The 26,193-nt window shown below is 43.5% G+C and overlaps 2 protein-coding genes across 6 annotated transcripts in view; both read left to right on the plus strand.

The window, feature by feature from the left end:
* Nucleotides 1–3,623, plus strand: part of PPFIA1 (PTPRF interacting protein alpha 1) — a 53,317-nt gene extending 49,694 nt beyond the window's left edge. The window contains exon 27 of the mRNA XM_058807951.1: nt 1,227–3,623. Coding sequence (XP_058663934.1) covers nt 1,227–1,252 — 26 coding nt within the window. The 3' untranslated portion in view covers nt 1,253–3,623. The remainder of the gene's footprint in view (nt 1–1,226) is intronic.
* Nucleotides 3,624–5,278: 1,655 nt separating this feature from the next.
* Nucleotides 5,279–25,840, plus strand: CTTN (cortactin). Of its 5 annotated transcripts, XM_058807930.1 has the most exons (17): nt 5,279–5,364; nt 8,120–8,203; nt 8,457–8,530; nt 9,807–9,936; nt 12,482–12,592; nt 13,267–13,321; nt 13,830–13,940; nt 14,726–14,836; nt 15,112–15,222; nt 16,472–16,582; nt 18,204–18,259; nt 18,755–18,824; nt 19,314–19,462; nt 22,376–22,465; nt 22,557–22,746; nt 23,644–23,715; nt 24,005–25,840. In XM_058807930.1, the coding sequence occupies exons 2-17, from the start codon at nt 8,120–8,122 to the stop codon at nt 24,139–24,141; spliced, it is 1,662 nt and encodes a 553-aa protein (XP_058663913.1). In that variant the 5' UTR covers nt 5,279–5,364; the 3' UTR covers nt 24,142–25,840. The 5 variants fall into 5 exon arrangements, with proteins under 5 accessions (XP_058663913.1, XP_058663914.1, XP_058663915.1 ...); XM_058807931.1 differs by lacking the exon at nt 16,472–16,582; XM_058807932.1 differs by lacking the exon at nt 13,830–13,940.
* The last annotated feature ends 353 nt before the right edge of the window (nt 25,841–26,193 follow it).

Consider the following 26,193-nt stretch of genomic DNA (forward strand, 5'->3'; position numbering starts at 1 on the left):
ACTTAGAAAATAGTCCAGGTTTTCAGGGTAGGTCATTCTATTGGAAATCCCAAGTTTATTTCCTACAGTAAGACTGAGTGTTGAAATACTGGGTTTTGTCAGAAATGTGTTCCTGTGAGGTTTTTAAAACAGCTTCAAAAAGGACCTGTGCTAAACAGTCCTGTAAAAAGTGTTGAAATCAAGGCTGGATGAAGCACAGCTAGTGGAAGTGGGGAGGGAGGGAAGAGACTAAATTAGGGATGAAAAAATCCAGTGTGTGACACTGCAGCTCAGATTGCTGATTTCTCACAGTCTTTGCTTGATCAGAGCTGTCCCACTAAAACATGCTTCAGTACTGAATTGTTACTGGGATAATTGCACTTTCCCAGTTCCTGGACACTCCATACCCCTGTGATTGCTTGGGCTGGCTGCTTGGATTTAGCTACCTGCAGCCTCAATCTGGGGAGCAGTGCTGTTGATGTGTTGTAACACAAAATCCATGTATTCTGGCTTCTGAAAGGGCTGTAGTCCTGTCTTTCTCCAGGATCTGGAATGTTTCTGCAGCAGCCTCTGCTGTATTTTCTCATGGCACAGTACTTCTCTCATTTTGCAAGCAAGCCCAAAATTTTTTTTTTTTTTAAATTACAATGAATTTTAAAAAATCAACTCAGTGGCTCTTTCCCCCTCACTGATATCTTTCATGGACTGTAAATTGCCTGTCCTTCTCTGCTTGCACTGTCTTTCTTCTTACTGGTAGCATCCCTTCCAATTCATGTATTTGCTTCCTCAAATTCAGAACCTTTTGCATGTATGAGTTGAGTTCTAAAGAGTTTTTACATGTGAACTGCTGACAGAGGAAACTCCTGCACGTAGCAGCTGAGACCACATGAGTGTCAGTTCATACATAATCTCAGGGGCTCTCTTTAAAGTATTTTTAGTTGCAAGAAACTGAAGTTTTAAGTCTTTCCCCCAGATTCTCCTCCCCGGTTCAGGATTTTCTGTAGTCAGGTGATGTGGGATGGAAATCCTCGAGGCAGAAACATTTGCCCTCATTGCTTTATTTGCATTGCAGCTGGAGATTGCAGGAGGCAATAAAATGATATCCAGCATGGCATGGCAGTAATTCAGTGCATCACTGCTGAGCTGTTTGTGACAATCTTGGAATGCAATGGTGGTTAAAACCTGCTAATGGAATCTTCTGTGTTTTTTTTCTTTTTGTGTGTTGTTTTTGTTTGTTGTTTTTGCAGTTTACCCACACTATTTCTACCGGTGATATGCAGCATTTTGAACATTTGGAACCCTTAACCTGTTAATACTTGTTAAATGGACACTTTGAGATATTTTATTACAGAGTTTTTAATTAGCAAATAAATTCATGAGTACTATAGAGAAAATATTTTAGAACCTAAATGTTTCTTATATTTATGTGACTTGTCATTTATATAGTTACTTACTTTTTCTGTTTCTATTCAGTCTACAAATCAAATCATTGCTGATTTTTTATTCTAATTTTAGTCTTTCCAGCTGAATGTACTGTAATGCTTGTATGTATATGTCCCTATGAGCAATATAGGGTTTTTGTAAATTATGCAGTAACTGTAATTATCATTGTTTTTTAATAATGAAACTGAAGGTGAAAAGGATTTTAATACCTTTGTAAAAGTATCACGACACCGAGCAGTATATATTTTGTCTTTTGGAGCGCTTAGCTTAGATCTGAAAACAAGTCCAGCTTTTTTTCAGGTGAGCCTTTGTTGACGTAGGAGGGACGGTACTCGAGTGTTGTTCTCCTCAGAGCTGTACCTTTCCACACAGAGGATGTGTCAAGTAGTGGCAATTTGTCTTTATTTAAAGTGGAAGTGGTTGGAAAAGCTGGGAGGAACTCCTCAGCCTGCAGGACGCGTTGCAGGAGCGATTGCCTCAGTGCTCACACCCTCTGCTGTGTTTGTGCAGCGCCTCTGCGCAGTGACTCAAAACAAGCCATAAACCGAGGACTCTTTTTGTTTTTGCTTTTCCTTCCCTGAGGAAGACAGACTTCATAATGATTCCTGGTTGTGAGCCACAGGCCACAGAGAGGTTTTTTTTTTTTGTCCTAGACCTTTTTGCTTGAAAACACTTGGTGGAAAGATGCTGGTGGAACCAGTTTTAATGGACCAATCCTAAAGCACTGCAGCCTCCTGTCAAATGAGTAGTGAAAGATGAAGGTACAATGGGCTGAAAACTAAAGCAGTGCATCTTCTAATAAAGGCCTTACTTTTCTTATGTAAGTCATCCTATGTGTTTTGTAAACTTGTTCTAAAGACTTGTCTGGACTTTAATTTGGATGGTTGTAGCCATTTTGGACTGTATGAGTAGAAAATGTATCTGACACTTGTAAATGGCATATTAAAAAGCCAGCAAGAATCTGTTCAGATGGTGCATTATTTATTATGCAACAATATATATAGCATGTCTTTTTTCTTATTGTTTTCCACTTTTAACTTGCTTGTAAAACTGAAATTCATTGTTACTGTTCTGTTTTTCTATTAATCTTTTGTGTATTTTCAGATTATGTAACAATATGTACAGTCTACTTTTGAACTATTTTTATCACAGTATTATTTATTGCTTTCAATAAAGTACTGATGCATTTCCACTGCCAATAAAACACTATGGAAAAGCTAAGATCTAATTGTATGCAGGCAGAAACTTTGCAGTGAGTGGATATTGTCAATAAAGCATCTTAATGATTGTTTGCTGCCCTGTAGATCTGGTTTCAAATGATGACCTTTTTCCAGGAGCAAAAATATTCAGTTAGATGATGTGACATTTTCTTTGGAATTGTTCGAGTTCACATGCATTAATATCAGTTTTCTGGAAAAAAAAAACTGCTTTATTGCCTACTTCTACTCATCTTTAGAGCTATGATTTGCTTTTTAAAATAATAAACCAGACCTGACACACAACTTCAGTGTATTCTGGTCCACATGGTGAAAATGGAAATGCTGTCCTAGACAGCAGCAATGGTTGCTTTGGTAATAAAATGAAATCTTGGCCATAGTGATATTTGAGGAGAAACATAGGAGTTGAGGGAACCAGTGCAAAATGGGGTCACAATAGGGCTGTTCATGTCAATGTTGATATATTTGTAAACCATTTCATTGAGTAGAAGACAGAGGAATAAAGTTGCAGAATGATGAAAGGAGTAGTAAAGCATATTTCATCATGTCCTCCAGATCAACAGCAGGACGTGGAAGGCCTGGAGAAACACTGCCATGGATGATCTAAACCTTGTTCAGTGGTGCATCTCTGTTTGTCTGGCTTGTCTGTACGAGTTGCTGTCTGTCCATTTGCAGTCTCTTTTATATTCTCAGAGAATCTATCTTTCTAGAAAAAAACTCTAAAATGGAACTGCAGAAGGAAATCCTGACTCACTGCTCAGCTAAACTTTGCTGTTTAGAGAAACCTTGCCTAGGCGTTGCTGGTCACTGATGTGAGTGATAGTAGGTGTTCAAAGTCATGTATTGTTGCTTCTCAAAAGTGAAACCAATGCGGGATAGACTTGTAAAATGTGAACAGAAAATGCGTTTATTATTTTGAGGCTGTAAAACGTTAACTGTTATGGAACAATGGAACTGACATGAGAGGTAGAATAAATGAGTGAAATGGCAAAAGCTTTCACAAACTGGCAAAAAAACCTGTGTGTGGTGACTTCCTTCTGAGTTACACAGCAGAGCTGTGCTGGAGAGATCAGAAAAACTTGTCTTGCTCAGTTTTAATAACTCCCACACACCCTGCTGAAAGAAAACTGCACATGGAAAAGGCACCTGGGTCTGTTACAGTAAGCTTTAGGTAGTGCTTGATTAGATACAACATTTTGTAAATTGCCAAATGTCTTTAAAAGCTTTAGTTGGAAAGAGGGCTGTAAAAAATAAACTATGCATCCTATCTGCATGCTTCAGAATTATCTGAGTGAACTTTAAACTTGCAATTTTTGCATGTTTAAAGGACAGAGACTCTCAAAACAGATGTTTTAACTCTGTCTTTTAAACTGCTGTAGCAGTGTCTTCTTTTGTGGACAGTAGTGATTTATCATGCCAAGATTTGGAGAACAGGTTAATTAGTTCAAAGCAGAATTTATTTTTGGGGGTTAGTAGGCTAAAAATTGAGAGGGAGTGGCAGCAAAATTAATTTTCAGGTAAATAAAAATTGACACTATATGTTTGAGGGTGGTACTGTTAAAAGGAACTAAAGTGTCACTTTGCCTTTAAAAGGAAAGTTTTTCACTTCCCACTGTCAGGGTTATAGCTTTGGTGCACAAGTTACTCTACATTTTGTTAATTTCATTGTTTGTTAATTTCATTGTTTGTTAATAGTAGGGGACTTAGGAGGGAAAGGGCAATTGTAGTTACCTGGGGTGGCAGTACCTTTTGATTTTACAGGAGATGTTGGAACAGATGGGTGAAAAGTGATACATAAATGTGGCTGGTATTTCTACCTGTACATGGAGGGACAGGTGAAGACTCCAAAAAGACACAGAAGAGACAGACAGAAGAGACAGAAGTAATCCCTAAAGGATTGAAGTTCTCTGTACGTGTGTTCTCCTCTAGCAGACAGAGTTTTCAGAATAAATTCAGCCCTTTTCAAATATACTGTATCCAGTTTTTGGGATAAATCACACTGCATGTAATCCAGGAAAAAGTAATGGACCTATTTATGGCATGAACTGGCTACATTCAGAATTAAGTTGTTCTTGTGTTCACCTGGATTTTTTATCATCTTGCCCTCTATTACAGCTTGAATTTGTGTGTTTATCTGTAGAAACAGCGTTCCTTGGGGTCTTCCCCTCCTTCAGAAGACGCGAACAAACCATCACCTCATTCCACAGTGTTTTAAACCCCCGCAGTTCCCATTTTGGCATCCGTTTCATTTGGATCGGATCCCGGCCACGGGGGAACCTTTTGCCCGCTGATAAAAAGCGATGAAAACCCCTGGGGATGAAGTAGACGCGACTTCCAAAACATGACGGTGCGAAAGTGAGTGCTAAAAAAAAAAGAAGGATGTTCTCAACTGCACCAGCAACTCCCCTGTGGCCATTTTAAAACTACTGATGCTGCATTTTTTGAAAGGGGGGACGGAGCAGCTCCAGAAATAAGCATTTATGATAGAAATAAGCATTTATGATGGTCGGGGCGGCTCGCAGGCCGCGGGGGAGGCGGTGTTCCCGGGGGCAGCGGGCCCCTCCCGGCGGGGCGGAGCGGAGCCCGTCCCGCTCCCACCTGGAGCCGGGAAGAGGAAGTGGGAGCTCGGGAGAAGCGGAAATTGCAGCAGCAGCAGCCGCCGCCAGCCCGGGAAGCACCGGCGGGGAGCCAGCACCGAGGAGGAGGAGGCGGCGGCAGAGGCAGAGTAAGCGCGGCGGGGCCGAAGGGCAGCCGGGCCGGGAGCTGCGGGCACGGCCGGGCAGCGCAAGGCAGAGCCGGGGGGCGTCGCGGCTCCGTGTCCTTTTTTTTTCTTTAAAAAAAAAATAATTTAAACTCCAAAGCTGGGAACTTGAGGACAAGCGGCAGGATCTTCCCACAGCGCAGGGAAGAGCCCCCGGCCGCGGTGCCAGGCTCAGGCCGTGGGGCCCGGCCGGCCTGGGAGCTGCTCCCGGCTCCCCTCACATCTCCCGGCTCCCCTGGGCGCTGCTGCCCCGAGCCCGTCCCTAGGCCCGGGCAGCGGGGAGGTGCCCAGGCTGCCGCTGAAGGTGCTGGGTAGGATGATGTGTGCCTGATTAGTCATAGCAGCGCCGGCCAGCGCATACATCCCAGGCATATATATTTAGCTTGGGTTTGTGTTCGAACCGTAGCGTTCGCTCCTTCCTTCAGGAATCGTGACCACGTGAGCCAGTGAGTCATGAATAGATCGTGTTTCTCCTCGTTCTGCCCTGGAATCGGTGCTGGAATAGCAGGCGGAAATTGGGCTGATTCCTCTGGCTGCGGGCTGGGAGCCCCGGCCGCTGGGGCTGCTCTGCTCCTTGTGGAATCCACAGAGTGAATTCCACCGCTTTGCTCTGTGAAATTCACAGAGTGCGGGGCTGAGCTGTGGAGCATTGGAAAATGTTGGCTTTTGTGGGCATGATTTGTAGAGAATCGTGGTGGGTGCTGGATTTTGCACGGGGGTGCGTGTGAAATCCTTCTTCCCTGTGCTATTGTTTGTGAGAGCTTGAGGAGGAAGCAGTGAAACCTAGACTGAAGGATGCAGCTTTTGTTCTTTCACATGTCCAAGCACAGCTGAATGAACAAAATACATACGTCAAGTGAGCTTAAGAAACGAGTACTTGAGGGGAAAAAAAGTTGTGTTTGGCACAAAGCAAATAGAAATTCATCATACACAGCACCCGAGTCAGCTCTCATCACTTGAATTCCATTCCTAGACATCCTTCACAGCGTGGTGGAGCACATAAGGATGGATACGGAACATCCCCCTTAGGAGAAGTTAGAAATAACTTGGACCCGTGTTGAATTTCATTATTGAGCTGGTTGGGTTCTGCTTTCCAAGGCTTTTGGGGTTTTTTTGGTGAGAGATGGATTTTAGTAGGAAAGAGTAGGACAATCAGACACAATCATGTGAGAGAAGGCTTTAGACAGAGTATTTTAAGGATGACATTAAACCACCTGTGCTGGGTTATAAACTCATAGTCTCAGAAGCTTTTTGGATATGAGGTACTATTATAAAGGTTAGTTCCTTAACTGCCAGAGGAATTGGAGATGGAAGACCTCAAAAAACATGAAGGGAAATGTGCTAATACTGTTAGTATGTCACCTGCTCTGCTTTTACACCCTCCTTCCTGGCTACTCCAGCATTTGCTACCCTGATGTTTGACTGTCAGTTTTCTGGCTGCTCTCACTCACATTACCAGTCCTGAAATTTCTGAAATGCTCCATAAAAGTGGCTCATCAGCTCGTTCCGCCAGGCTGCAGAACGAGCCTGACAGAATAAGCTGTGGACTTTACCCAGGGATTATTAGTTATGCATTTAAGAGGAAGTGAGTTTTCATCCCACCCACTGAATTATGCTTGTGTGAATTAAATAGCCTATGATAATTATCTTTGTAATCTGTTTTTAATTAGAAGGATAAAGGTAAGCGGACAGAATGCTGGTATGTTAAAAAACTGAACTCTAGTTGAATAGCAAAGAAAAAATAAAATAATTTCTCTGAAGTGTATTCTGAAAAAGCTGGGAGAACAGGTAGCTTGTAGTTTGATGTTTCACTTTTGCTTTCTAGAATGTATTTGTTTTGATTTATGTAGAATAAAGGGTGTAAAATCCAGCCAGTAGCACCAGGAAGATCAGGAATTCTGCTAACTAGCTGAACTGTTAGTTAAAAGCATTAACTTGATAATGGGGGAATAAAGTTTCCAGAAACTGAGAGGCCCCAAATCATTAACCTCTTGAAAGTGCTGGGTGTCGTTTCTAGAAGCCATTGTTTGCTTTTTTTGTGAATCTTGCTTCCTGCAGTCGCCCTCTGTTTCCCCTGGAAGCCAGACAAGGTGCTGGGTTTGTGAGCACCGTGTCTCACTGGGGATTACCAAGGAGCAGAGCTCCTGTTCTCTGTTGTTGTTGGAGTTGTGTGCAAATTCTTAGAGTTGTTGGGATTTCTCTCACCCTGCTGGAACTCCCTGCATGGCAGAGGAGGTTGTGCAGGTGTAATGCAGGTGAAGAACAATGTTGTGCTCATCACTTATAACGCCTGGGGGGGAAAATAAATCACCTATTCCTACACCTTAATTGTAGGCACAGGATCCAGAATTAGCAGCAGTCTTTGGAAGTGCATGTTGGCTTGGAAACCTGTGTGAGCAGAAGTCTTTGAGTGCAGTGACTGCACCAAAGGCACACATTAATTTGAGCAAAGAAAGGTGACTTTGTTCTTTTGAAACAGCAATTGCTCCTAATCTTTTTACAGTGCAAATGGGAGAGTTAAACAGGTTTGTAAGGCAGCTTGAGAAGACAGCCTGAGCTCCAGTGGTCAAACCTGTTTTCACTGCAAGCACAGCTTTTGGTCATGTGGTTAAATAGCATGCTTTATTGGGAATTTTGGATTGCATCTCCTGTGTCAGCTCCTGCAGGAATCACACGAGCTGGCAGGTGAGTGACCCTGCTTCTCCTGCTGGTGTTGCAGATGTGGAAGGCTACTGCAGGCCACACCGTGACTGTCAGCCAGGATGATGGAGCTGATGACTGGGAGACAGATCCAGACTTTGTGGTATGGCTTTGGGGTTTGCTGATCCACCAGGAACTTGTTCTGGGACAGTTCCAGAGGCGCTCTGGGCTGGGGGACGTGGCTTGGCCAAATAAACTGCCAGGAGTGTGTCCCTGGAGTGGAGGGGAGGTGAAGCTGCTGTTCCAGCACCTGTGGCCTCAGTGACTGCTGGAAGCTTTTGCTGTGAGCTCTGAGGTGTGTGTGCCTGGTGATTGCTTTGGGTTTTTAACTCTCTGTTGGTGTGTGTCCTCCACAGAATGATGTGAGTGAGAAGGAGCAGCGCTGGGGAGCCAAAACCGTCAATGGGTCCGGCCACCAGGAGCACATCAAGTAAAGCATTTCTTGTGAAGTGTATTAACAGGCACAGTCCCTGGCAACTTTTAATGTGATCTCAGTTACTTGTGTCTTCATAATTAAAACAAGAGTCCCTGTAAGAAGATTGATTGTTTGCCAGATGGCTGGTCTTTCAAATCTGTCTGTCTTCAGAGCTGAAATTAGAGCAGAAGTATGGTGCAGGGACCCTTAAATCTTTCTTTGTCACTGGAAATGTGGTTTTTCCTGCCTCTGTATCTGAAAAAGGGTTTTTTGTGCTGTTTTGGTGCAAGAGCAAGTAGTGCCAGGGGAGAAGCTGAGGGATCTGAGCAGTTTCAGTTTGATACTTTAAGGAAACGTTTTGTCCCTTAATTCTTACACTTTGATTAGAAAACTGCTACAACCAAACTCATAAAAACCCTTGCAAAGTAACAAACTGAGCTCTCTGATGGAAAAGGAAATAAGTGCATCACAGAGGCATATGTGAAACAGAAATGATGCATCTCTTCTGAATCCTGTATTTCTTACAGAAAGTGTCTAGAACAGAACTTTAAAGCAGTTTTAGGAAATGTGTGATGTTGCAAACAGAGGAGACTGAACTCTGGTTACTTCAGGGATCAGTGTTGCTCTGCTCTATTCTGAGGGCAGTGGGAATTCCTGCTGGCTGAATTACACCTGAGGGAGTTCAAAACTCATGTGGGAAGTGCTTAAAGTGCAGATTACACCTTGGGTTACTCTTCTTTTTATAGCCTGCACTGCCCTCAGTTCAATTCTGTACATTTTAAGGGATCACCTTGGGAAGAGGAGGTGCAAGTTTCCTTACGTCTTTATTTTGCAGTACAGTGCTGTCTAGAATGCTGTGTTAGAATTAGCCCTGATACTACAGGGACTGTGTGATGAGATGATGCCTGTTCTGAAAAGTTGCCATCCAGATAGAAAGTAGAAGAATTGGGAAGAATTTAAATTAGGACACAAGGAAAAAACCAATATGTTTCAGGCTCAAATCAATTCTAGGTAAAGGATTGCTAAAATAGCAAAATTCCCTTCCACATTCTTCTTAAAACCAGCAGTTTCTTTTCTTTTCTTAAACAACATTTTGCAGTGGGACAAATCCAATGTCTCAGAATATGAGGAAATGTTTCATATACTGAAAAAATGGGAAGGGCTTGAAAAATCCAAGTGATCCAGCTTCTCATTAAGATGACAGTTTTGTCAGCTTTATATTTTTGCATCTTTTTGAAGTTGCTTGCTGAAACCTCCTTACTAAAAGTTGCTGCTTTGTTGTCTTTTAAAGTATTCATCAGCTGAGGGAGAATGTATTCCAAGAGCACCAGAACCTCAAAGAGAGGGAGCTGCAAACAGGACCAAAAGCTTCCCATGGCTACGGGGGGAAGTTTGGCGTGGAACAGGATCGCATGGATAAAGTAAGTGTGGATGGGGATGGGGCTTCCTTGGGATGGAGGGAGCAGGGAAAGGAGAAGCCTGGCCAGCAGCACTCCCTGTGTGAGCTGAGCTTGTCCCAGCTTTGCTCTGGGCTGTGCACTGGCCCCACGTGGTTTTGATTGATGCCAGGTCTGGAGATGATTCCCTTGGAGTCGGGATTCAAGTTTTTAAATTTATGTTTCTAAATGAACAAAGGGCTTGGTGCATTAATAAATCCAGTATGATCTTTTTATTTGGATGCTGGGCCAGCTCTTCTATGCATATAGATAGAGACTGCCAAAAAAATGAAAAAAGGATGTGCTGCTGCATTAAAATCAGAGTGCAGCTCTTGTGAACAAACTGTGAACAGTGACAAAGAATGCAAGTATTTAAAATACAGTACTTCAATCAGATGGTAGTTTTTTATATAAGGAGTTGATGGCTGCTTATGTTACACTGTGAAATTCTAATTCTTAGTATAACTCCTTTAGTCATGTGATAAATAGGCATATCAACTTCTGGCTGCTTTCTTTCATGAGCTCTGCTAGAATAAGAGTCAAAACATTTCTAAATCAGAAAGTTTTCTTACTTTGTTTTCTGTATTCTTGGTAACTTGACGGCCTTAAATTTTTGCTGGATTCTCATATTCCAGAGTTAATTGCTGTCCAGTTCTCAGCAGGCCAACCTTTGAATCTGAGAAAAGGAATTGCTGAGCAGATTCAGGCCTGTTCTGCTGCTGCTCTCTAGTGTCAGCAGTTTATCCCTCACCTGTGTCTGTGGGAGAATGAAAAAGGAACAAAAGTCAGCAGTGTTTCCCATAGGCCAGAATTAATCGTGGGGAAAAACATGCTGGTCATGCCCATGTGAGTGATGCTGGTGGCAGGAGGTGTTCACAATTTCTGTTTGTAACGAATCTTTCTCCCTTGTAACTGTAGTTCTGAAGCCTTGTGGCTGAGATGTCTCCTTTGCAGGTATCTGTGCAGGTGTGCTGCTCCTAAAGCTTGGCTTTAAAGCTTGGCCATTCAATCAGGGTTGCTGTAGCATTGTCATGCTGCAGGGTTTTGCTGCATTTAGGGCAAAACCTTGGTTCTGAGTTAAAATGAACATTTCCATCACTCTGTGTGCCATACCTCCTGAGCTGGTGTAAAATGTACAGAAAAGTTATGAGGGTGTTTGACTCTGAAATACAGATTACCAAAAAGTGTATTTTTCTAAGGGGGGTTTTGTTGTAATGTTTGGTATTTGGTGAAATGCAGGAAGTCCTCGTACCACCAAGAAAACACCACACTTATACCTCAGTTGGTGTAACAAAAGGGAGATCAGGTAAAACCACATAAAACCTAAAATTTTCAGAGCTTCATATTTTTCATAAATGTAATGGGAAGAAAAAAGGGAGGTGGGAGCCTTTTCTGACACATTTCACAGCTACTGTACTACAGAACACCTGAAAAATGGACAGGAGCGTGGTTGTTTCAGTCAGGAAAAGAAGGAAGCTTTTTTAATGCTTTTGAGCTAAAGTAGTGTCCTGGTATTGCCATCCTTGATCTGTTACCTGGCAATGACTTCATCCTTTGCTTCCCAACCTGCTGGGAATGTTGCCTCCAGCCCCTGTGTGGAAGAAAAAGAGCAAACAGTGTAAAATCCAAGGTGTGCAGACACCTTGTGTCCTCAAATTAATTCACCTTGGCCCAGCTGCCTGGCACAGATGATGCAGTGTTGGGTTACTGGTGAGTTGCAGGTTGCTCTGGCCAGTTGCCAGTGTTGGCACTGGGCAAGGAAAAAACATTTTTACTCGAGGTGTGAGGCTCCAGCATCAATAGCAGGAGCTGGAAGGGCTCCCCAGCACTAGGTCAGTGTAACACTAGCAAGGGCTGTGTGGAGGCACTTCCAGGTGTGTAATTTCATATCCCTGTGTCCTGCCAGTGGGATGGATGGAGCTCAGCCTCTGTTCAGCTCAGCTTCTGGGGTCAGGATGCAGGGCTGGATGCCTTTGGCACAGGTGTGGATGCATCTCCTCATGTTCAACACCATTTTGCATGTGAGGAAGATGCCTAATTGTGATTTATGCAGGAGACTTGGGTGCCTCCCTAAACCAATGGCAGCTGGCTCTGGTTGTATTTGTATTGTTGTACAAAAATATTGTTGTATTTGTTGCAGTCCCCTGTCAGCTAAAACAGATCCCTGAATAAACACAAGGCTGTGTGTTTCACCTGAAACTCACTTCAAATTCTGCATGAATACCATCAAGACTCCCTCTGTACCTGTCTTGTTTTCATTCCTGTGCTTTTGAAGTGCAAATGCAGGGCATAAAATAGTTCCCATAAAATGCAGTCACTTCCCTTGCCTAGGCTGGATTGGTAGCATGGCAGCGTCCGTGTGGAGACTTCCCAAGTGAGCAGGAATTTCCAGGGAAGTTGGTTTCAGCAGGAGGAGTGGCAGTGGTGCATGTTGGTAACAAAACTCACCCTCCAGTTGCTTGGTGCAGTGTTTTGTCTGACACACAGGACTGTGTAGAACTGCTCTCTGAACTGCACCAATTTCTTGCAGTCAGCTGTTGGACATGAATACCAATCCAAACTCTCTAAGCATTGCTCCCAAGTGGATTCAGTGAAAGGGTTTGGTGGCAAGTTTGGAGTACAAACCGACAGAGTTGACCAGGTGAGTGATTTCATCTCCTCCTGCAGCCACCCACAGTGGTTGGTTTTTTTCCTTTTGTACATAAAACTGCAGAATTCCAGTGCCTTAGGATGCTGGTGTGGGCTGCTCTTCCTGCTCTTTTTGAAGTTTAGCAGAAGCTAACACTGACTGTTAGGGAGATAAATTGCTGTTTAAAGCAGAGTAGAAAAAAGCCCTCATGGGAAATTGAGATGAATTGAAAAGAAACCCTAAAAGAGATGTTAAAATATACTTTTTTGTGTTCTTTGACAAGGTCAGTATGAACACTGTAGAATGTTTGGGAATGGTTTGTCCTGTATCACAGCATGAGCTACTGGCCAGGATATCTTGTTCCAAGACTGTGTAACAATCCCTGCATGGAAATGCTGGATTTCTGTCATACTGAGTTGCTGGACCTGGCAAGGCCAGGCTGGAGTGTGCTGCTGGCACAATTTGCCTTGGCAAGGGAGGGCAAAACCCTGGCCATGAACACATGCACTGAATTGCCTGGAAATGAATATGGCCCATAAGTTAGAGGTATTTGTACTCCCAATCCAGAAGGTCAGAGCAGTATGGAGAGACACAGGAACTTACTGTACTCTGTGTCAACTGAGGTGCATGCAGTTTTTCTCCTAATGCCTAACACTGTCACAGTTGTCATTTTATTTCTCTTCCAGTCAGCTGTTGGGTTTGAATATCAGGGCAAAACTGAGAAGCATCCCTCCCAAAAAGGTAAAGTGGGGAGGTGTCACTTCGGTGGGCACATCTTCTATAAAAAACAGAGTAGATTCTTTCACTGTGGGGGAAGTACCTCCTTTAGTGGGACCTCTGCATGACATTCCCAATGAATCAAATAGTGGGTTTGGTGGAACAGAGGAGGAAAAAATGAATTTCCTAGCAGTTTCATAAGTTGATGAGGTTTTAAGACACAGAAATAGTGGAGTCAGGAGTCTAATTTTTCTTTCTGAAGTGAGGTTCAGGGGCATGTCAGGAGGACTGGGAGTTGTTCTTTGCTGTATTGCACCCTGTTGGAAATAGGGAAAAAAATTAAAGGGAACCATCATAAGCTGTAGGACTATTGCTTATCTTATGTTTAAAATTAAACTGAATTTTATGTGCTAAAGCCCTCATAATGCTTGAGTTCTGAAATAACTTGTTTTTCCCCTCAATTGCTAGGCTATGCTGTATCCATGACAAGTTGCTTTCATGCTGTTTTTATTGTGCTTTACTCTCAATGCAGACTACTCAAGTGGTTTTGGTGGAAAATACGGAGTACAGGCTGACAGAGTGGACAAGAGTGCAGTGGGGTTTGATTACCAGGGGAAAACTGAGAAACACGACTCCCAGAAGGGTGAATAGTGAATAATAACATGTGTTAGCAGGCTCCTTCCCTAGTGCTGTAGGCACTGCCCATAGCCCATGTTGTAGAATACTCGTGTTTTACACCTCTTGCACTCCTCACCTGCTGAAAGGTAATGCTGGGTAAAATTTATGTTGCTGAAAACCTCAGCTTCTGGGGAAAAAAAGGCCAAAAAATCTGCCTGGTTTTAAGGGATAGTCTAGGGCACACAAGTTTGTCTGGGGGTTTTTTACAGCTCCTTTTGAAAAGCTGTAAATCAAAGTAGTCAGACTGTGAGCAGCCTAATCACCACAGAGAAGTGCTTCTAAAAGAATCAACTGTTGTGGATTAAAACACTTAACAGTGTTTATCTAATCAAAAATGGACCATTTTATGGAAAAATGGTGACACTTCTACCATCTGTTTTCTGTTTGTCCCAAAGAAATGTTTGAACTCTAGAAACACTGACAAGGAGCAGGGGGTGTTTTAAAGCATCCAGGCTGTTGCTGATGTGGGTTTTGAAGTTCACTTCCCCATAAGTGTCTTCAGAATTTTACCAAGGAGTCAGGCAGCTGAACTGCTGGCGTTGCCCAGCAAAATGCTGTTTTATTTTCCATCCTGGAGAATGTGTTCTGAAGGATTTCTGACTTCAGTGTCTGAAATCAAGTTTAGCTGTGGGTGTCAGTGCTTCTTTTAAAACACAGTGCAGTGCTAGCAGCCCTGATTGTCACAGTTTCTCAAGGTGATGGTGTTGTTGCTGAACACTTACAAACAAAACTCTTCCCTCTTATCTCTAGATTATTCCAAGGGCTTTGGAGGTAAATACGGTGTTGACAAGGACAAAGTGGATAAAAGTGCTGTTGGCTTTGAATATCAAGGCAAAACGGAAAAACATGAATCACAGAAAGGTTTTTATCATCTTCTTTAAAAATAGTAGCTCTGATCCTTTTAAACCTGGGAAAAATACTTTGGGGGTTTTTTTGGGTGGGAGTTTTTAGTTTGTTTGGGGTTTGTTTTTGTGGTAAATGTGTGTTTACCCCATGTGTGTGCAGATTTTGGATACCTTTAAATAAGTGAATGTATTATTAACAGGGCAGTTAATCCCCTAACATATTCCTGGGTTTTTTTACTAAATGCCATTTGCAGCTACGAATTGCAATAATGCTTTCTGAAAACTTCACAGATTATGTAAAGGGCTTTGGAGGCAAGTTTGGCGTGCAGACAGACAGACAAGACAAGTGTGCCCTTGGCTGGGACCACCAGGAGAAGGTGCAGCTGCACGAGTCCCAGAAAGGTACCTCAGCCCTCAGCCCCTTGCTGTCCTTGCTGCCTGCCCTCGTTTTGGCCTCCTGTTGCCTGTGTGAGCCCTGCCCTGGTGTCTTTGGGCACAGCCCACAGGAGCTGACATGGGGCTCCTTTCCTGTGTCCGGTTTTGCTGTTGTTGGGTGAACTGGGTGCTGCAGAGCAGCTTTGGCACAGCTGACACCCAGCCCCTCAAAGTCCAGGCTCAGGACTAAATTTTCCCTTTATGGGCCTGCAAGTGTGCTGGATTATTTTCTTTTTTTCAGTTGAGCTGTGCAAACCACAGGTTAGGAATTCCTTTCCGCAAATAAATTTTCCCGTCTGAATTCTGTTGTGTATATCCCTATTTCCATGCAGGAAGAGTCTAAAATCAATTGCTGATCATTTTTGTGGCCTGTGGGCTACCTGTTCCTGTGAAATATTTGGTTCACAGTAAAAATCCAACTTCCTGTAAAATGCAGCTATTGCTCCTCAGCCCTCTGCCTGTCACTGCTCTTGACTTAATGAAATAAATATTTTTTTAAGTGATGAAATTAATATTGTTCTGTTGGGTGCTCCAGCAGATTTGTTTTGAGATGATTACCTGAATCTCTTTTTTTCTGTGCCATCCCTCATTTTATAGTACATATATATATTTATATAAATAATTATATATATAGATGTAGATGGCTGCTCCCTAGGCAGCAGTAGGGAATGATCAGCTCTTAGCTGAAATCTTTTCTCCCTCAAGCTATGTGGCAGCAGGAACATTCCTCTTTCCTTTAAGGAGTATCTGGGGGGTGGTCTCTGTGGAGCCCATCTTCACACCTCTTTAAAAGTCAGCTCTCTGTACAAATGTTAACCACCCTGATGAGGGAAGCTCATTTGATTCTCTTGTACTGTTTTGGTGGTTTTTTTGTTTGTTCTCTTGTATCTGTTGTTGTTTTGTTTGGATGAACAAATTACCTGTGTACCTGTGTTCATACCTTTGATCAAGTGCAAGTGCATTATGCAGTATGGATGAAAAATGTTGAGAAATGTTTTTTTTCTGTGACTTCAGAATGGTGTTCTTATATCTGATAAATCACCTCAAGTTGAGACTTTTTTCAATTTACTTTTGCAGAAGTGTCTTGATGTATTTCTTTTTTTTCACCATCCAAAATTGCTGATAATTGAAATTATTGCAAAAATTATTTTGAGTGTCTCTGACTGAAGTTTGTTTCCCTGCCTTGGTTTTAACGTATCCCGTGTGGCTTTTTCAGACTATAAGAGTGGTTTCGGAGGGAAATTTGGTGTACAGACAGAAAGGCAGGACCCATCTGCTGTGGGGTTTGATTACAAGGAGAAACTAGCCAAGCATGAATCTCAACAAGGCACCGTTTTCACTTGTTACTTTCTTACCAGTGCAGCCACTTCTCACACAGTCTGAAATAGTTCTCTGAGTAGATCAATGCCAGGAATGTGCAGACACACTATTGCGCTTCTGTTCTTCCATGATCCAGCTCTTTTCTTTATTTAAAATATTACCTCAAGCAAGCCTGTATTCAAGAAACACTCAGTGTTTAGTCAACAGCTCTGCAAAGTCCTCAATTAGTTATAGCTGTACATGCAGGGGAATAATGACATTATTGTTAGTATGATGTTAATGAAATCAGATTTATAGACTAAACATAAAGTTTTGCCTGGGTAAATTCGTGGAAAAATATTCAGATAACAACCATGCACGTAACCATTAACAAGAAATGGGCTGTGGCAAGATCATTTAAAAATGATTGTAGTCTTTGAAAGAAGTAGGGAATGTTTGTTCTTGGGTGAGCAAATGCTGTTATAATGCTCTGTTTATTCATTGTGAAATAGTTGGGGTGCAACCCATGAATTCCTGGTTTTCCATTATCTTAAAGTGAGGAGTCTGGAGCGGGAAAATGTAAGTGTAGTATATTTATTCTGGCTGAAAATACCTCCAAAGCTGAAGAAAATGAGGTTGTTCATTGATAGCTGGCATTTCCCTGTGCTCTAGTGACACATATTCAGACTTTCAGAGCCCCAGTGCAAGCACTGCAATGGCTGGCAGGGAGAGCCAGTGGTTTGGGGGCTGAGAGGAGAAGGGATGGATTCCAGGGATGGATAGGAAACATGGGCAGTGTAAGGGCACATTCCTACAGCTTACACACACCACAAAGAGGGCTTTTTCCAGTCACACACTCTTGCTGCTGCTGTTGTGCTGCTCTGGTGCTCCTCAGACGTTCCCATGAGAGCAGGAACCCCCTTTTGTCTGGGTTTGTTGGTTGTTTTTATCAGTGTCACTGGGAGTGAATTTGGGAGTGTGACAAGTGCTGAGGGCAGCAGCAGCTGGGGGGAAGAGTGTGCAGCTCAGGGCTGGTATGGGATAGCACAGCCACCTCTGCTGGTGAGTTGCTTAGGCAGCTAAAGCTGGCCTGTGTAATTTCCCCTTTCTGTGTGTAGAGCAGGAGTTGCCACCAACGGCTTTAATGTTCACCAGCTGAGTATCTCAACCAAAACCACTGGAAAGAGAAAATTGTTACATTTTCCTGCCATTCACAAAGAGGGAAAAAAAAGCCAAAACCAAAACACCTCTGTGGTCACTGAAGACTCCTTTGAGCAAAGCAAAATGGCTCAGGCTCCCTGGTCCCTGCAGAGGGCTCAGAATTGGTGCTGTCAAAGGCTGTGTTACAGAAGTGATGCATCAGGAGGGCTCCTCCCTTACTCCTTGCTTGATACCTGTTCTATCCTCAGCTCTGTGTTCACTCAGGGAGTGCATGTGGCCCACAGTCTGTCTTTGCTGCTCTTCCTGAGGGCTCCTGGGTTTCTGTGTCTCTCTGCATCATGGCCAAGTTGCATTTTCTCTGGTGGCTGTCACTGTGGCTCTGCATGAGGCTGAAATGGCTCTTTGCACCTGAGGTGGCTTTTGCATTTGGCAGCAAGGGGGGAGGGATACCCAACTGCCTGCTCTGACCTTTTTTCTCCTGCTTTCAGATTATTCCAAAGGATTTGGAGGCAAGTATGGTGTCCAGAAGGATCGGATGGACAAGGTAAGTTGCTTCAAAGAGCCATGACTTCTGACCATGAGGCAGAACAGCCTGTTTAGATCTGCATTGCTCAGCTCTCTATTTCTGGACACTTCTCCAGTCTAAGGGCAGAGTTTTGTGCTTTTCTAAGCCTTTAAGAAGCAAATTTATACACACAGAGCTGATGCCAGCTTATGTGGATTAGATCAGCAACAGCTACACAATGTATTTTTATTGCCTTCTTTTTAGTTCTGATGAGTCACTCATAAACTTTTTTATTTTTAATTAATAGGATTTTGATGTGTTCAGAACTGCCCCTTAAGATTAATTCTTCCCAGCTTGACTTACAGAAAGGATTATTCTGTTTGTAAAGTTTTGATCCTTCCTGATTTGGTTTTGATGTTCTGCTAAAAGCCTTAGGGACAGTACCACAGTAAAATATCTCAGGTTGAGGCTGTGTGAATATCCTCATGAATTTGTGGGGGTTTTTACATGTATCCTTTTTGTCCTTACTGATAGAATGCAGCAACTTTTGAAGATATTGAGAAACCATCATCAACTTATCAGAAGACCAAGCCAGTAGAAGCTGGTAAGGCATTGGCCCCAAATCCTTTCTTTGGAGGTGATTATGTCTGGATTATTGATGTAGCAGTGCTGAGTAAAGGTCATCCAGACAGAACTGCTGTATTTGCAGCTCTTTAGCGCCTCAGATATTCTCCTACTTCCATTAGAGGTGGTTTTGCTTTGTTCCAGTTTGTTTTTTTCTCTTGAGACTCATCAGAGTTAAGGAAGGGAGAATAAAAAGCGTGAGAATAAGGAAGAATAATTGTGTAGGGTAATGGTGGGGCCTGTACCATGAAGGAGAGGAGGGAGAAGCATTACAGAGGATTTTTGGAGGAGAAATGAGATGTGCAAGAAGTTTGAGCTGGGAAGGGAGAGGAAGAAAGAGGGATGGAAGGATTTTCCTGACTGAACTATAAACTCAGAGGGCAGAAAAGCAGAAATTTGTAGCAAAAACTCATTCCAGGCTACTTTTTATAGAACCATGATTTGACTTGAGTTCTTTCCCCTGTTACAGTTGCCAATAAGACAAGCAGCATCCGAGCTAACTTTGAGAACCTGGCCAAGGAGAAGGAGCAGGAGGACCGAAGGAAGGCAGAGGCTGAGAGAGCCCAGAGAATGGCCAGGGAGAAGCAGGAGCAGGAGGAGGCTCGGAGGAAACTGGAGGTCAGTAACATTCAAATCCCATTGGAGCAGCCTGCTTTCAGTGCGGTGCTGGGAGAGAAGGGAGTCTTTGAGAAAAGGCTCCTTCTTCCCAGCTGGCCTTTAAAGCTCCAGCTGTGTGTTTGTGCCTGTGCTTCAGCTGTGTCTGACTCCAGCCTGGCCTTTTCCTCCTGTCCTTCTGCCTTTTGGCAGTCCCACATTCCCTTTGGGCACAGAGGAGCTCATGAGGGGAGAGCTCTGGGGTCCCCAAAATCCCCAAAATGTGAAAGCTGGTGATGCTGTTCCTTTGGGATCAGTGTTTTGGGAGATGGAGGTGGTATAACACACAGCCAGGAAATCAGGAGAAGATAATCTTCCAAATGTCAATTGAATCTTAGTAAGGGAATTAAAAAAATTGACTTTGCATTGGTATGGTAAAAGCTTCATGATTTTTGTGTTATTCATAAGCAATATAATTCCAGGACATGTTTAGTCAGAATCTGTATCTTATCTGCCTTATGGAATTTGCATATTTGTTTGTATTAGTTTGTGTTACAGGAGACTAAGGCTTGATGCAATTAATTTGTTTTAAGAGTACAAAAGACTGCCTGGTAGGCTCTCTTCCTCTAAAGAGATTGCTTTTTAAATTTTCTTATTTTTCCTTGTTTCCCCCTTTTCTCTCAACTTATCACCTATTTTCCCTTCTGGCCCCACGCTGTGCAGTGTGAGCATATGTTCACTGCAGAAATGTGTCACGAGCTGAATGGGAGCTCATCCTCTGTGCATCATTCTCATGCTGCCTGTCCTCCACGTGGACTTTTAGTACCTTCCCCAAACACTCCTGGGGTTTCTTTACTGTGCTGGAGAAAAGCTGGGAGAGGAAGAGGTCATGGAATGGTTTGGATTGGAAGGGACCTTAATTGCTTTGTCTTTTTTTTGTTTAATTACTTTGTTATCTCAGTAATTATGTTATTTCTCTGCTGGTATTTTTGCTGTGAGTGTGGGTTAAATCCAAGCCATTTTGCTGGATTTTTCTTGTGCTTCATCAAAGATTCTGTTGCCTGGACACATTTGAAGTTTTTTTCCCCCAAAGCTGGTATTTAGATTTCCCTGTAACCAGATGATTAATGTTCTTACAGCCTGAACATCGCCACGGTTAATTGTGGGATTCTGCAGACACAGAGAGAGGGGGATGAGGTTGAGGGGAGCTGAAATGGCTCTGCTGGCACTGCCCCTTGCTCCCAAGCAGAGCAGGAGAAGGGCAGAGATGTGATCCACAGCATCCACAGAGAGTGCCAAGGGCAGGGATGGGCTCTGACTGGAGTGAACTTTATTTCTGTCACTGAACTTCTTCACTTCCAGAGCATATGTGGGCATACAGCCTCCCACAATGGGAGTGTACATATGGACTGCATTCCTTCCAGAGCCCTGGTTGGTGGCAATCCTTGTTCTGGTTTGCTTTTCACAAATGTCACACAGGCAAAGAGTGCTCAGGGAGCTCTTCTTTGATGCCTGGGTTGAGTCAGTGCTGCCTCATGATTTCACTGTGCTCTGCTGCCTTGCAAAAAGAGGCAGGATGCTCTTTCACATGGAGCATTTCACTATGGAACAAAACCCAGCCTGAGGGAAACCATGCAATTTAAATGTTTTATGGCAATTACATTGTGTCTATCCTAAACTATAATCTGGACTGCAGACCCATTTCCTAGGAGAAATTAGTCAAACTGTTGCCACATTTACTATCATTAATGGATTGATGCTGCTTAATTTGTCCCCAAACTTATGTTTGACTTCTAATACTCACTTTGTTGGTGCCTTTTTATCTTTTCATCTCTAGGATTTAAAAGTGAGGGAGGGTTTGCATCAGGAGAGACTTTTCCCAGAAAGCACAGCACTGAGCTTTGGATTGTCTTCAAAGCTGGCTCTGCTCTCAAGACACACTTTGCTTTCTTTGTTGGATACATATTTTTTTTGAGCTGTGACAAGCAAAGGAAAGGAAGAATTTTTTGCGAGAGTCCTACCACTACACCTCTGTACTGCCATCTCCTGAGAATCCTCTGGGGTGTTAGAGCTTGATGGGCCTAAACTACTGGAGTGCACAGATTCCCATTGCACACATCCTCTCCTCCTTTTTTTCAATGAAAAAGACAGTTTGGCCCTGGATTCATGGTTTACTTTTCACCTGTGGTAAAGAGAGGCAAAATGGAAGTTACCTATGAAATAGTTACCTTGTTTTGTGTCACATTAGCAACACAGGATTTCTTGCATTTCCATGTCCTGCCTCTCTAATGAGTGGCTTTCCAATGATTGTGCAATTGCCCTCACTGGTGGGATGGCACTTGAGAGAAGCATGAAGCACTTGAGTGCCAGAACAGATCCATGTTCTTTGTGTCTCAGAACACAAAAGCAGTACTGCTTTTATTTCTACCACATTTCTTAATTCCTCTGAACATTGGAATCCTGACTGTCACTGTACAGGGCCCACTTTTGTCTGAGCTGTTCAGTCCTTTGCCTTGGCAGGGTGTTTTGCAGACCTGCTGGAGCTTCACAGCCATTTCTCACCAAAGGCCGTTCATCAGTTGTGCCCCCAGAACACGTGTGGGCTTCAGGTTCTTTAAACTCAGCCTGAAATGGGACACGAGGCCCAGCCAGCTGATGAGCAGAATGAATACACTGAGCACCAAAGCCCTGCAGTTCCTCTGGAGATGGGCCAGACAACTCTGGGGCTGTTCTTAAACACAGACATGCATATGTGCCATGGGGGTTTTGTTTCTTGCCTTTTTTTCCTTCTGCTGTGCTGCATTTCTCAGCCCAGTCCTGTGACCTTGAGCAGTTCATTGCAGGATGTATTGCCTGTCCTTCGTTCTGAAGGGTTGTTTCTTGGTCCCCTCATCAGTGGCTGAGCTGCACTGAAGTTTTCCTTTCTCCTGGGTTTAGGAGCAAGCCAAAGCCAAGAAGCAGACCCCACCACCCTCTCCTGTGGTGCAGGTGGCAGAGCAGAAGGCGCCCTCCAGCCCGGTCTATGAGGTTTGCTGGGATTCCTTTGGGATGTGGGCTTTGATCCTGATCCTGTGATCTCCTCACAAAGCCCTGACAGAGCTCCCCTGTCTCCCTGCAGGATGCAGTTTCCTACGAGGCAGGGTCAGCCTACAAGAGCTCCAGCCCCTCCTACCCTGCTGCCCAGGAGCCAGAGGCTGGCTACAAAGCGGCACAGCCCGAATACCAGGAGGCAGTGAGCCAGAGGGAGGCAGAGTACGAGCCTGAGACTGTCTATGAGGTGGCAGGAGCAGCAGACCACTACCAAGCAGGTTTGTGTCTCACAGCAAGCCCTTTGGAGAGGGATTGTTTCCTTGTGCAAGAGCTTAATGAGCAGCTGTCCTGATAGCACGCTGTCCTGGTTTGCTGAACTCTCAGTCCAGTGAGACTTTCTACATTCCCCACCAGCAAACTTTAATTAGGAAATTAATAAATGGCTGCAGCAAGGTGTTGAAGTTAGTTAACTTTTGTGAGATGATGTTGGAGTAATTACAGTGCTCTCCAGGGTCTCAGTTCAAAAAGAAATTCAGGGGTAACCATTCCCACCCTGCGGAATGTAGCTCAACATGAGAAGAAAGCACTGAGCTAGAGATTAAACGTGCTGCACCAGGAAAAAAATCCAATCAACAATTCTTGGAGTTTGATATTGAAGTGTTGGGTTCTGTTCCTGTGAGGGAGTGGAGTAGGGATCTCTGAAGCTGCAAGAGTAAGATTCTTTTGAATTCCTGTTTTTTTTTTTCTCGCCTCTTCCAGTTATTAAATGAGCTGTGAAGGATGAAACTGCTCTGGTACAAAAACCTGGGAATTTTAAGCAGGCACCTTTCTGCCCCCCCAGCATACCACCACTTGTATTAATTATTGTCTTACACAGTGATCTTGAGCTCAGCTGTCCTGTCACATTTTACAGAAGCAGTACAGGGCTGATTGGTTTTATGTAGTCCCATACTCAGTGTCTCCTGTAAATGCTTCTTTTCATGCTTCAGTTGTGTGTGATTGAGGGAGTAAGTCCATGCAGAAGGAATGTCAGCACTGCTGAAACCTAGCATGGGCTGTTGCCTGCTTCCTGTGTGGGTTAGCAGTGCAACTGAAGGAGCAGCACCTCAGAAAAAAACTGAGGGTGGAAATGTACTTCATGTTTTAATTGTTCTCCCCTCTCCTCCTCTCTTCAGAAGAAAACACGTATGATGAGTATGAAAATGAACTTGGGATCACAGCCATAGCCCTTTATGATTACCAAGCTGGTGAGCAAACCTCTTGTTTTCACCCTTTGGCTTTGAAAACTCTACTCTGCATGAGATAAATCTGGATTTTTCCTTTGCCTTTCTATGTCTCTTGTGGTGGCAAATGAAAAGTCAGGGATTTGGGGGTTTAACAAGAGCGCAGATTGCAAATTTCCGGGTGCGTGTTGCAAATTACCGGGCGCTATTTGTGGGGCTGGTGGCAATTTCCAAAAGGCTCCTCCAGCCCGGTGCTGGGGCTTGGTGAGCACTTGGCAGGGTGGGTGCTGACCCCGTTGGGCTCTCCCTGCAGCGGGTGACGACGAGATCTCCTTCGACCCCGACGACATCATCACCAACATCGAGATGATCGACGACGGCTGGTGGCGCGGGGTCTGCAAGGGCCGCTACGGCCTCTTCCCCGCCAACTACGTGGAGCTCCGGCAGTAGGCACCCCTGCTGCTGCTCATGCCTTAATTCCCCAGCCCACACACCACTGCTCACACTACAGACACACCACGAGGCTTTCCCGAGGATGGAGGGGGTATATGCATATGGCTTTTATATTTAATACTTTGCTGATGCTTTTTAAAACACTTAGGCCACAGAAATCGCTAATATATTGTAACTGCTGTGTCTTTCACCGAGGCTCTTGGGATTTATTTTCATCTGGGAATGTTTCTTCTCTGCCAAATTAGCCAAGCCTTTTGGAGGACAGGTAGCTGTCTGCTGTAATATTGCATGTTTTACTCCTAAGTGAGCAGATTTAGTCAAGTGTTCGAGTCTAGTTAGTCTTCCACGAAGCGTTTGCAGCTGAGAAGGTCATGGCTATGCAGGCTGTTTGCATTTCCACCAAGTGGAGAGGACTGGGGAGGTGCAGAGTTGGTGATTTTTCTTATTTTCCTTTTTTTCCTTTTCTTTTTTTTCCTTTTCTTTTTTTCTCTCCTTTTTTGTTTTCTTTTCCAGATAGTGCTTGAAAAAAATGAAGAAAATGTTTTACAATTGCAGTTAATCAAATACTGCCCAATATTTATGGAATATTAATGTCATGAAGGAAACAGTCTGGTACTTTTTCCTTCTCCTTTAAAGTGGAGTTTCTTTGGCTCTTAAATTAATTTTTTTTTCTTCTTTGTTAATTATTGTTTCTTGGTCCTGCTCCTCCTGCTCATGTTATCCCAGAGGAGGGCTGCAAACTCTCTAGCACTGATTGTCCCAAATTCCTTCACCCTTTTGTTTTTGCTTCACCCTCCTCTTTTCCCAGAGGGAAAACTTGGAAAAGTTACTGTGCAAGTGTTAAGTCACCCAAAGAGATTCCTGCTTGTTCAGAAGGAAACTGGCATCCAGATCTTCAGGAATATTCCCATTGCTTTAAATGGGAGGAAAAGGCAGGAGGGGGGGGATTGCAGTTGTGTTCTGTGTGCAGTGCATCCCTGCTCACACAAGGAAGGAAGGAAGGAAGGGCCTGCTGTGCAGTAGTGACATTTTATGGAACCATTTTCAAGTCAAGGAATGTTAATGATTGGATTGGAAACCCATGTAAATGATCCCCATTTTTAAACCAGACAAGAGACTGTTTTTTTTGTATGTTCAAGAGAAACTGCCAGTACTGTTCTACTAAACAACACAATTAAACCTTGGTTTGGTTTTTGGGGTTTTTCTTGCCAAAACTGAAATTCCTGTCACTGTAGAAAGCTGACCACTGCAGATTTAGGGTCCCTACCAAAGATAGCAAGTTGCATCCAATAGTGCACATGTTCAGTGTCTGTACTGTCTGTTTCCACCTTCTGATCAAAAGGAAAATGTCAAATCTGGTGTAGAAGCCAAGAGAGAAGGCAAAGACTTCTTATCAGATCTCAGTTTGGACCAATGGAATATGGAAGGCCTGTACAAAATGGTGAATTGTACAGAGTGTCAAGGGAGAAGGCATCATGTTGAACCCGTTCTTGGATGGTTGGGACAATCCTTCATGAATGTCACATGTGTGTCATGATTATTACTATTTTTTTCTCCTTTCCATGGTCTCATATCTGTGTTGTATTTGCATTACTAGGGTTGGGTTTTATATGCAGTTTATTTTATCCAATTTTAGAACACCTCATAGGGATATGATTTTTGTAAATTAAATATTCAATAAACTTTTTGAACCATTTGCATGGAATATTTTTTTTTCATTTTCTTTTGAAAAATCTCAGCATCAGGCTTTTGTTTTACGTGCTTGTTACTTCTGCTAAAAACACCAGAGGGCTGCAGGGTTTGTGGCTGCTCCTGGATTTTGGGAATGCTGGTGGCATCGGGGCACTGGCTGCTCTTGCAAACAGAGATATGGGTTACATCAAATAAACTTTTCCATCCCTTTAAAGCTGTTCTGCTCTTGTTCCTGGCAGGGTGGGTTGTTCCCAAGACTTTGCTCCTCTCAGTCCTGCCAGCAGGAAGGTCCTGCCTTGCTGTCCAGATTTTACCATTCCAACCCTGAACTTCTCTGGGAATCTGGTGCTTGATGCA

Source organism: Ammospiza caudacuta, chromosome 6 (genome assembly GCF_027887145.1).
Source record: "Ammospiza caudacuta isolate bAmmCau1 chromosome 6, bAmmCau1.pri, whole genome shotgun sequence".
NCBI classification, from domain to species: Eukaryota; Metazoa; Chordata; class Aves; order Passeriformes; family Passerellidae; genus Ammospiza; species Ammospiza caudacuta.